This window comes from Branchiostoma lanceolatum, chromosome 11, assembly GCF_035083965.1.
Source record: "Branchiostoma lanceolatum isolate klBraLanc5 chromosome 11, klBraLanc5.hap2, whole genome shotgun sequence".
In the NCBI taxonomy this organism is placed as follows: Eukaryota; Metazoa; Chordata; class Leptocardii; order Amphioxiformes; family Branchiostomatidae; genus Branchiostoma; species Branchiostoma lanceolatum.
Window position 1 is genome coordinate 5,981,441 of NC_089732.1, and position 12,861 is coordinate 5,994,301.

The window sequence follows — 12,861 nt, forward strand, 5'->3', positions numbered from 1 at the left end:
AACCAGTGCACAATTGCTCGGTTACATTATAAAACCCAGAAAAACAAGAGTCTCCCATATCATTGGGACAGACAAGAACATCTTTGTTTTGAAATTCTAAAACCATTACATTCTTTTATCTGTGTCGACCCCTTTACTGGAGTAAATATACATGAATGACCCCATAGTTATAGTCGCATATTTTGAATAAGCAATCGCTGGGTGCACTTTTAAGGAGCGCCATGCATTTCTTCACATAGTTATTGGCCACAGCGCGATGCATAGGCGCCGTCAAGTAGGAAACAAACACAGCCATTTGGCACAATTAGCATCCTTTTCCATGATTTTGCCTCTTATAGGGCCTTTAAAAGCTCTCCCGTTCACGGCGGGTCTCTATTTTAACTTCGCAGAAGAAAATAACAGCTCCTTTTTACTCCGGTATGCAATTTACTGTGCAAGACGTACAACTAGCGGGTTTGATGGATGCTTTAGGACTCTGAAGGCCACGAAATGGGTCGACACGAAGCGCCTGCCGACTTTGGTCCATTAGTCCGGTAATTGTTGAGCTCCACTCGTGGTCGATTTGGGCGTTAAAACCCGCCGCTCCTTCTCCGCACTCCGCGGTAATGGAATTTCACGTGGGTTCTCGTGAGGACTGACGCGCGCGGCACTGATGTATGGCCTATAGGCCTCGAGCTCGAGTACATGCATTCAAGACTTCTTTTTCAAGGTTGGGAACTAGTAGTAATAACTCTAGATCTGCTGCCGCTTTCAAGGTCCTTTATGATGCGTTTTTTTTTTCAACAAGCTTTATTAACATTCACAACACATTGTATAGAAAGTGTCAGAGAGTAATAAATAATCATACATAGAAAATCATAGTTATTTGCTATTGCTATTTGTTGTAGCGTTAATTGGAATTACAACGATGGTTGTCCTTTTAGATACAACCATAATTGTTAATTGTGTTCATCTATTTCTATATAGTGTTCTTTTATCTGTTTCTAAAAAGCGCAAAGTTTGGTTTAACGTTTTTGACAAAGCATAAATATACACAGTACTTTGCAATAAGAATACAATGTGCAAGTGAGGTAAGAGGGTGAGAACCTTCAGTTACACCGTATATGTCCTTTATTAAAATGGTTGAGCCATAAAACTGCACGATACGGTTCTGCGTAGTCGAATATTCTGGTATGTTCATCAAAACCTGCTGCTTCAAAATGAATTCTACAAACACAGAGAAAACTTTCAGGCTTGATCGTTTGCAGCGGTCTTGCCTGCCATGCTGATGAAATACAGGAAAAGCCACCTTACTGATATCGAGGATATTTCTGACCACAGACATCATTACTATAAACTATCGCATACCTCTTTAATGCACATTATAAATCTCTTTGACATGTAAAAAGGGTGATAGAAAATTTATGTATAGCGTTACGTCAATATTACATCAGAAGTTTTGATAGAAGCGATCATGAATTGTGTAAAAAAAAGGAGAGAAAAATGGTTAAAATAAGCCGGTTGACGGTTTAAACAGCGCATGCGGATCGACGTGCATTGTGGGCGATATGTCTAAAAGAGCCGTTACCTTGTAAACAGTTCTTGTCTAGACCATGCTAAATATATGTCCAGACGTGTTTTGCTTATGTCAAAGGACCCTTTAAGTTACCTACAATGCATCTCTCTGCGAATGCGCAGTTCAAACCGTGAAATGACTTATTTCTTAGAATAAAACCGTGTCAGAGCGCGGGTCACTGATAACCCTAAAAGTATCACGGCAGATTTAAGGTCCTAGATCATAGTAATAGCTGTCATTGATGATTTAGACTCACGTGTATAACTGTGTGACGCACTTTGACCAGTAGTTGCTCTGGCTGTAGGTGCAATTGGCAACAGTGCCGACTGGCGGATCACTATAATACTGCAGCGCACTTAATAAAACACTTTATTCTCAACGATCGATTCGTTTGCTATGCGAAATAATCATCCCGCATTTTCAAGATGAAATCCGTCATTCTTTTAACGTCAGTAATGAAAAACGTGTTGAAACTATTCCATAAACCATAGAATGTCGACATCGTCTATCACAGTGACAGAGGATTTACAGAAAACGCCTTTTCCCTTTGCGTTTGTCTTGTGTGTAGCCTCTGGTTAGACTTGCCAATGATGTAGCTATCCATCACACAGTCTCTGGTCTTCGCCTATATCTCCCATATAGATCACGCTGGATTTAGTGATTTATAGACCAGCTAATGGCTGGCTTCGGGTTTCTTTTCCAGATGCGCGTCAATAAATACAGAGTTTTAACGGCATCGTTCAAATTAAAGTGGCTTTGGGATGGGAAATCCAACTATTTGTCTTCGTCAGCAGACCGGGGGAAAGTAGGCCAACGCTGTAAGCTGTCTGAATGATGTCAGGCTTCACGGAACGCAGAAATGATGCCTCTTATACTGTGCAGGCCTCTTTTGTCGTGCTGCCTATATATCTTTGTATCCACACGTTGCAAATACAAAGGAGGAATTCGATGGTATACGTCGGAGGAAGCAATAGACTGGTAATCTGAGTTGAATTTATGACGTGAGTAGATTTTGTTTGGGGCAACTACAATTTTACCTAAAGAAAGTATCAGGAAGCGCAGACAAACTCTGAACGTCGTTGTGAATACAACGCCCGAGGAAGGCGTAAAGGAACACCATACCAGCAATGGCTTCTGCAAAACACTTCAAACTTTAAGACTATATGCGCGCAGTTCAATTAGTGCTAGGATGGTATTTTTAACCTAAAGAATAGATGAATACAAAAAAAGATGTTTTTGAAGTCTTAACGTCTATTCATAGCCAGTTTTATAGGAACAATTAAAAGAATTCAATCATGAAGATCGCCAGTTAAAAGGAAAAATGGTGTAGTCAGCAATAAAAGCCAAGCATCTTGTGTGTAAAATTGATTGGGATGAAATGTTTCCCTATAGGCCTTGTAGTCGTATTCTATGCGTTAACTGGGAAATGATAGGGACAATTGGCCGAACTTTGAATGTTACACCTGTAAAACGCAGTAGTCAGAAATAAAGTCTCCATATCATAAGCATATTGCATATAAAATCAATTGGGATGAAAGTGCTCCGGGACCTTTGTTAAACTGTGTAAAGATCACACAGACACACGTCTACTGAACTCACGTGTTGTATTGACAGAAACGTAGAACAATCTGTGTAGACTATAAAACTACATCCGGGGTCTTGGCCCCTGGTACCTAGTGCGCAGGTGCAAGGCGGGAAAACTACTAGATAAACATTCCCTTCTATTCTTTCTTTAACAGAGTTAGTTAATGGTATCTTTCAAACAGAGTATATATGTTTTCAAATGGATAAGTGGTTACTAAAATCTAAAGCTATTACATATTTATAAACTACACTTACACAAAATCTACAGTACTACAATTATCTAAAATCATTATCTATATCTCTACATGAACAAGAGAAAAAAACTTTTAACAAAGTAACCTCTGATTCTCTAAATGGGAAAATAACAGGTGTATGAACATCTTAACTTACAAAAATGTTTGTTGTAACGAAAAGGAAATGTCTGTACCAGAACATTGTTCTCACAATATAGCTGATACATGTCTTGTACATATCACTTCAAATAAAGACTTGGCATTCACCCCTTCCTTTGTGAGAATCACACTATTTCTATGAGCAGTATGATGGTAGATATCTCAATCTTGAGACCCTTTTCCAAACACAAAAACTTTTCATGACTCACCTACACAGTACATGGACATAAACAGCTTGGTATTGCATACTTGCACTTCTTTCCTTATACTAGAGGCTTTAATGGTAACATAACATGAGCCTAAACCTGTCATTGGTCCCTAAGACTATCCTGAAGGGTGCTAGAGTCACAACGTGTTCATCCAATATCAACATTGTACTGTGTAACCTGCCTTGACAACCACTTTTCAACAGTCTCTGTCTCTTGGGGAACTTCCCTCCCCATATCAGTCTCTCTTTCTGATTTCTCCTCACATGGAAAAGCACAACGGCCAAACAGTTCCTCTGCCTTTACTGCTTCGAACCTTACTGCTATGTCCTTATTTGTTGATTCCTCGTTGTTTGCTGGTTCTTCATCCAACTTCTCTGTCACCGTTTCTTCTCCATGTCTGACTGTGTCTATTTTAACATCTATCTCCTCAGTTTTGACTGGTTCTGGATCACTAATCTCAGCTTGCTCTGCAGCTGCCTGTCCTTTCCCAGTCTTGGGTTCTTGCCTCTGGTCTTCCACTGTTTCAGGCGTTTCTATCAGTGTCTGTGCCTCCAGACTTCCTTCCTGTGTTGTAAGATGACCCACAGCATTCTGGCACTTCTTTGTCATACTGTCCGAGATTTCCTGAAGTCTCCTTTCAGTGTTGTGCATGACATACTTTAAGTTCTCTTGCAGCATCTGACTCTTGGTGTTCTCTGCTGCTAACGTATCCCTTATGGAGCTGTTCTCATATCTTAGCTGCTCGGTCAACATGTGCAACTGTGAAATCTCATCCTCTGTCTTCTTACTGAGAAGCTTGATTTCTTGATTAGTTTTGGCAAGTGTGTCATTTCTCTCGACAAGGTCAGCAATCTTCACCTGGGCAACCTTAAGATCTGCCTGAAGGCTCTTCATCTGTGCCTTTTGCTGCACTTGAACACTGTCCTGGGTATGACGCTCACGCATATCCTTGCCCAGATTAGCTTTGAACACCTCTTTGACCCTGATTGGTCTATCCACCAATGAAACACAGTAATGTCCGGAGGTGGTCAAACGGAGGTCGACATTCCTGCCAAATATTGTGGCCCTGTCTTCCTGTGTGTTTAGTACTACGCCAGCCTTCTTCATGGCATCTAAAGACAGTAATAATGGAATGTCCCGTTCTACAACATCAGTCGTTATCAGCACATCTCGGCCAGCCACGTTTGCAGGAATCCTGTACCTGCCCAGGGAAGGTAGTGTGTTGTCCCCTCCAAACTCGAACACATGGGAACTGGCTTCTCGTGAAACATTCATTATATCTTTCTTATCCAAACCTGATAAGTATTGATCCATCCATGCAGAGCCACACACGGTAGAAGAACACGCTGAATCTAGGACAGCATACGGCTCTGTTGATTCTTTGGACATCATGTACTTGGATTCGGAAGCAGCATGAGTAAACAACACTGTAAACTTCTCATCTTCTTCCAACTTAACTTCAGCTTCCGTCACATAGGCCTCTTCTGCCTTTGCATCCGGGCAATCTTCCAAGAAGTGGCGGAAAGACCCACAATAACGACAACGTAAGTAATCTCCGTACTTATCTCTAGGGTTCAGCGTCCCCTCACCCTGGCCCTGTCTACTTCCATGGCCGCCATCTTGAAACCGGAAACCGCCTCGACCCCTGCCTGGCTTGCTGTAGCGGCCTGGTTTGTGTTGCTCTGTGGCGCCTGGTACGTACCTCCCACGGGAGGATTGGAATGCTTGCCTTTCTGCCACGTGAACCTCGTGTTTCATCATGGGCATGGCAAAAGAGTTAGACGAATGTGCCGACATAAGCTCACTGGAGAATTTACGTAAACTTGCCTTAGCCTGAGTGTATAGAGCTGTCTCTTTGGTGTAATCGAGCCCTGTCATGACCAACTTCGATTCCCCAGGCGTCAAATTCGCACGTCTTACTAACAACAAACCGAGTACGGAGGCGGGAAGGGTCACCTTGCCACATTTGTTGAGAGTATTATAAAGAACGTCAAATTTTGAGATGTACTCACTCATCGTTAGCGATCCACGGCTAAACTGGTCAAACGCAGCAAACGAGTCCCAAAGTCTTCCAGTTTTGTCAACACGAAGGTGCTCGTCTAGTTTTGCCAGAACATTATCGAAACTGGTTTCCGATGTGAGCTCCGGCATGCTCAATCTGGACGATAGAAACTCACGAGTGTTGTACTCATCCTCCCCTTTTCCTTCTGGTAGGCTGAGCATGATCTCGATGCCCCGTCTCGTCTTGCCTAATGTCGTGACTGCATTCCAACATTCGAGTTCGAACCGATACTGTTCGTATGTCTTCTCCTTCATGTTGAAACGCGGCATTCTGGAGTGATGCTTCGACCATTCCGACCCCGCCGCCATTTTTTTCTTGCTGCCGATACTCAGCTACACACAAATTCTCAGAGGAAACTCGCAGACGTCGTCAGCAAAACTCCTGACTTGCGACACTGGAACGGTTGAGCAGTCAACAATACCCAGACTACCAACCAGCCTCTGTTACCATTGTTAAACTGTGTAAAGATCACACAGACACACGTCTACTGAACTCACGTGTTGTATTGACAGAAACGTAGAACAATCTGTGTAGACTATAAAACTACATCCGGGGTCTTGGCCCCTGGTACCTAGTGCGCAGGTGCAAGGCGGGAAAACTACTAGATAAACAACCTTGTAATCGCATATATACTGCATGTTAACTGGGAACTAACACGGAAAATTAGAAGTTAAAGCGTCATATCTGTAAAATACATCTGTCTTAGATGTACTATTGGGTTTACAATACATGTACAAAACTTCCCGTTTTACATTCACAACAAGACACCAGCATTAGACACTTCAAAGGCAAAGCGCGCGACCCATAAAACACGTAAATACCCCTATCAGTAAAAGAAGGACTTATAGTCGATAATAATGCATCATTTATGTTCAAACATATATCTTTACACCGATTCGGGACATTTCGAAGTGGCCTTTTGTATTCCGCAGGGAACGATTAGGCAATGGCTCAAACTTGTGAAGACAGGAACAGATTTCCTTTGATGCCATCTAAGTATCATTACTTGCGGGATCATCGGATTTAGTCCAGGGAGAGTTTTATTTGGGATGTGATGATGGCCCACATCGATTGGAACGATTCCCAATTGCTGGCTAGGGATTTGTAGGCCAGTGACTGGAGACTGGAAAGGAGGAGGGGGCAGCTATCACGAGTGACAGCATATTTGCGAGTCACGGTTGATTTTCAGAGGCGCACTAAATCAAAGTGAATTGAATATGTATTTCCATAGGGAACTTTGTCGACTAAGTCGCAGTGTGTAATCTTGTATGTAACCGTTGCGGTAAATGCTACAGATGTCATATTGGAGGTGTAGGTACCTTTAGGAAAGTTGAATACACCTGAATGTGCGTTATGCTAATGAGGACGTCATTTGCATAATTTACGCAGAAACTTATATTTCCCTTACGGTACATGCTACAGATGTCATATTTGAGGTGTATATAGCTTTAGGAAAGGTGAATATGACAAAATGTGCATTATGCTAATGTGGACCTCATTTACATAATGCAGAAACGTCGTATTTCATACTTCCTTTATTAATGGGAGGGAAATATCTGTGCTTTCTCAAAAATGTTGCCTTTCTAATTTGTGGCTGTATTTCCTGTTACTGTGTATTGTGGCAAAAGTGGTGTGCTCAATGGTACCATCTGTTTTCTTGCATTCCTGATAAAGTACAATACGTGCCTGTGTTATACAAGGTGTCTTCAAAGGAGCGTCGGCTGCGAAGAGATGAACGATGATCTGAGTTTTGGTCGACGTCCAAAGAAGGTCCATATAATGCATAGCTACGAGTGCCTCGTAATTTAAGTTATGCCCCTTGTTTCCGGGTGAGGTCGGGAACTTTTCGAACGCATTTCGCATGCGACATTAACCTCTTAATGGTAATATATACAGCGCGAAGATAGAATTTGTTTAGATATAAGCGTCTAAGCAAGGATAAATGTTTGAAATAGGAGTATTGCTTATGCGACTACATTGTCTGATATTTTTCATACACGGTGAAGTGCACACATAATGGTTTTAAAACGGTCTGCCGTGCTGTTACGGACATTAAGCGCACTGTACACACAATAGAATGATCCATTTCGACTACACGGGTAATTGTTATATCTTGACTCTTGGCGACGCGGTCTGTGGATTATTATGAAACTTGAGAATGATTGATCAAACTTTCTATTCAACTCCGAGGTGCCAAAACAAGGGCAACTATTTTGTGTTTAAAGGGTCTGCAATATGAGCGATCCATCTAGTCGCCGGGTGCAAAAGCCTCCTCGTGTGTCATTGTATACCTGAGCTAATAGCTTTAAAGTATCATATTTATAAACAGATGAAAGTATTTAGGAAGGCATTACCTGATTGGTCTCACATACGCAAAACATGTACGACTCCTAGCAACCTTTGAAGATACTGCAAGTGAATTGCACTTCAGATTTTCACGACCCCTTCTTCCTCTCCTAGTGCTGTCTTGTTCACATCTATCACTCAGCATAAATATGTTCCATATATTCACAAAATGTTTAATAACGCCACTTTCTGATAGATACCGTTCCACGTTTCCCATTAATAGTGAAAGTGACCCGACAGTTTAACAATCTGTCTTACAAAGACGTTCTAATCTGTTAAACATCTCTGAAAGGCTGATTTCACCCATGACCGCCCACCTAAGTATAGCTCACGAAAAAAAGACAATCACAATCACGTCGGTATCTGTTACTTCACGATATAAATGGTCTGTGGAAAAGTAAAATGGTTAAAGCTTCGGTATCGGCCTGTATCTATCATCAGATTAATGCTTTTCGAAAGCAAGACCATGGCGGCAGCCCTTCTAAACAAGAGGTGCACATTTCCTATTTCAATGCGTTTGCCATGAGTTACCTTTGTGCCTCGGTCAAACACTGTAACAGGTCGTCTATGAAAACAGTCGTAGCTTAAGCTTCTGATTTAAAGCAGAATTCTTATTTGAACTGAGAGTTTGGCTTTTTTTACTATCTACATTGTACATGTTTATATCATATCAATATGCTTTATACAAAATTCAGATATCTAGACAAATGGTGATTAAACATAAATCACTTAACGAGATTACAGTTATGTGACTATTCCTTAAGGGAAGGCGCGAGAACAAGGTCACTGACGTCATTTTGCAAACGATACCTTGCTCTGACACAATGGCGGGAAACCCAATCCACATTGTTACCAACAGGGACCTGTTGTGCTACAGTAAACAGTCTTCAGACTCGTCCCTACGCTTATGTACGCACGCACACACACTGGCAGGGTGTGTCCAAATTTTATATAGACTCTTATCTCTGCAGCAACATTCTGTAACATGTGAGCAGCAATATGTTTGAATTTTACCCGTAGGAAGTGACTGCTGTTGTCGTTTACAAGCGTTTGCGACACCACGTGCACTCAACCTAGAGGGACAACAGTTGCGGGCTATGTAGCTGCAGGTATCGGAGTGGCAACGCTAGCAACAGACTTCGGTTAGACTGGAGCGACAATTTTCCTGTGTTCTGGAAGGACGTCTATAATCATAACTCGACATGCGGATGCAGAGGGGGCAGACGCCGAAGTACATGGAGACGTCCGTGTCCATGAAGAACGCGTGCGCGCTGAACGCGTGGCAGGAGAAGGAGCTGAGGCAGAAGCTGGACGCCATGGATCTGATGCACCGCCAGGAGGCCCAGGAACTCAACAAGTACAGACAGTCTCTCAACACCATGTCTCACAGCATGCAGGTACGCAGGGGAGGACATGTTGAAAAATTCAGACATTGTGTCTACATTTTTGTATGAATATAGGCTGATATTGCAACGTAAATGTAAAAATTATGTAACTTGGGTCAATCTGGTGACCAATATGGCATGCAGACACAAATTAAGACGGTCTTAAAATTCTTGAAATTCCTACTGACTTTTTCGAGTACGGAAAAAGTGTTACAGAAACTAGGCTTTTTGGTGATGGAAAACTCATCTGCATAATGTGTAAAATGCTTTTAAATTGAAGCCAGTAGCAGATACGGCCTATTGGTGGTCGAGCGTACTGCTATGATTATCATTCGGTAACATGATGACATCTTTATACCAAATCACCGACCAGCGTTTCTACTGTTCTAGTCCTCTGTGGATGCTTTGAGTTTGATACACAATCTAATGTAAACGCCGTATTCTCTGATTGTTTGCAGACTTTTCTGCGAGAAGGGACCCACTACTGGACTAATTACGTCTCTCCGAACTGGCCCTGGGACTCGATTCCACCGCCCAAATTTGTCGTGGACAGCCCGGGCGTCACCGACAGGTACGGTACGGGTGGGCTCGGCGGCGGGGTCCGCATCTCTGTCCCGATCACCAAGAAGAAAAAGAAGAACACTGCCGCTCAGAAGAGGGTTGAACAACGAAAGGCTTCTCTACCGATGATCGCACCTAACCCTGCAGCCTTGGCCGCAGCTCAAAAAGCCGCTGGAAACGGCGGCGGCGACATTGTAGTCGCAGACCCTACCGCGGGCATGCGGATGACCTTTACGGCGCCGACCCCCAGTCTCCCCCGTATGCACAGCCGGGGCCAGACGCTCAACACCCCGAAGACCATCGGAGCCATCCCCCCACAAGGAGACGGTTCCACCATTTACATGGTTCCAGAAGACGAAGAGGTTGATATGCAAGGGCAGGGGAAGAAGCCCGCAGCAAAAGCCAAAGACCCGCTATCTAAACTCAGATTTCTACAAGAGCGCTGGACTAAGAAGGAAGCCAGCGACAGAGACTCGACGGAAGACGACGCCGAGAGTATCGGGGCGAAGACGACGAGAACCACGCGGACGACGAAGTCGCAGCTGCGGCAAAAGATGCGACTGGAATACGAAGCCCGAGTCAAGGCGCGGAGACAGAAGTCGGAAAATTCAGAAGACGAAGAGGCAGAGGCCGCCGCGGAGTTTGTCACAGAGTATAAGACTTTAATGAACTGTAGATATCTCCGCCATCCCCCGACTAGCGTCCCGAAACACTACACTATTCTAGGTGTAAAAATTCAATGTGCGGCATATTAAACAATTTCGACACTTTGGACAGGGCATGTCCATTCTAGTTGCCAAATCTACGCACATATGAGACGCAAAATTTGAGTGCATTATGATTAAGGGCTTAAGTATTCATTCCCTACCCTTGTAACTAAGCGACTAATTCAATTCCAAAACCACCTACGCAAAAATGCATGTTTTGCCAAACCACACCTAATGAGATCTATTAGTGGCATTCTAGTTGACACTTAAAAAATCATGGCTTTTTCATCGTCCTGTGCTTCACCTGCACAGCGTTCAGCGGTGGTCCTGTAAACAAGGCGTAACATTACCGCTAGAGTCAATAGGAGCCGCGCCACCCGATCTGTTTTGGACGCCGGGCGCGGGTAACGGGACCCGGGGCACCGTATCACAACTCCGCCGGGGTCGGCCGGTGCCCCGGCGACTGAACAATAAAAGGTCCTGAAACTAGGCAAAGGTCTACTCTAGCCCTTTGTTTTGCTGAAAATCAAGTTAAGTCTTGAGTTATTCCTTCGGGAACAACATCCTACCACGAAAGGAACAACAGCGCCATTTTATACTCTCACCTCTAGAAAAAATAGCAAATATAACTAAAAAAAACAAGAAGGAAAAGCTCTGTAAACATTTCTTTCTGCCGTACGCAGTTTAAGGGACAGATGAAAATAAGTATGTCTACAATACTTTAATACAAGAGTCGCTTAAAGCGCAAGATAGATTTATCGACATAAGTCTTGTAAGGTTTTGTCTTACATTGTGGTCTTCCTAGCACCGTCCAATGTTTTTATGTGATGATGAGTTGTTAGAAGCCTGTTAAGACAATGCTTTAGACTTGAAATGTTATGTATTTAGACAGGCTGTCAGAGATTACTGCAGTATGCTGCTTTTGACGTTATGAATTTTCATATAGGTCAGGTACATGACATATTAAGAGGTATTTTTCTTAAAACGAATAAAGTTGATACCAACTCTATCTATGGGGTGTTGTTGATGTTGTGACTTCTAAATTCTTATAGGTCTATAGTAGGAGTTGATGTATTCAGGCCACCAAGGCATTATAATGTTTGGTAGCAACTGCAGTTTGGCAATGACATCTGATGACAAACCCAAACGGTATCTAGTTTTGATACAAACAAGATAATACAAACTAACGTATCAATGAAAGTTACCTTCATACCTTCAGGATCCATCTGTGAAATAGGCTGACTTTTGTTACTATAGTTTTTCAAAATTCAAAGTCGGCTGGTGCGGATGATTAAAAACGTAGTAGGCAACCTCACTGACCAACTCCAAACCACAGATGATATTTGACCAACTCCCAACCATGGTCTGGAAAAGGTTCAGGAGACTGTGATCATGCTACGCATCATGCTCTTAAGACAAAGTGCTAGATGAATATTTGCAGCAACATATCATAGGTTTATTGTATACATAAAAAAAAGATTTTGTTTCAAACATGATTCATTCTTGCCATTATTGACAAGAATTTTTCTTCAATGTCCCACCATTCAATTCTCAAGTACTTAAACTTGATATATTCAGACTTTGCTGCTAACAATGTAGCTTTGTTAGCACAGAATAATTTCAGCATTGTATGCAAGCAATAGTTGCCATTACATTGAATATCTGAGGTTATGATTTTTGTTATTTACTTGTGGCTGTGTCTAGGACATTTCCAAAACTTCTTTGGGATAATCAGTCAGTCCATTCAGATTTTATATAATCATAATCATCTTTGATAATTTTTCATCACCATGACACAAAATACTGACAGTACCTTAGCTATCCTTCCAGCAAGGTCTGTGAACTGGAAGTTTTGTCCACATGGCCACAACATGAACACTGACTGAGTAAAAGCTACTTTAAAGCATGTTTCAGCATGTATTGCATGCTTCGATCAATCTGCAATGTTATGCACCTGACTTAGCTTGTAGTTACAGCTATTCTTGTCAGGATTCCCTCAGCTTGGATCAACTTTCTAACAGAATGCCTCATCTCAGACCACATTTCATAACCAACCAATC

The 12,861-nt window shown here is 42.5% G+C and overlaps 1 protein-coding gene across 1 annotated transcript; it reads left to right on the top strand.

Moving 5' to 3' along the window:
• Positions 1–9,024: 9,024 nt before the first annotated feature.
• LOC136444352 (uncharacterized) lies at positions 9,025–11,810 on the top strand. The gene is made up of 2 exons (XM_066441864.1): positions 9,025–9,545; positions 9,992–11,810. The coding sequence occupies exons 1-2, from the start codon at positions 9,351–9,353 to the stop codon at positions 10,847–10,849; spliced, it is 1,053 nt and encodes a 350-aa protein (XP_066297961.1). The 5' UTR covers positions 9,025–9,350; the 3' UTR covers positions 10,850–11,810.
• The last annotated feature ends 1,051 nt before the right edge of the window (positions 11,811–12,861 follow it).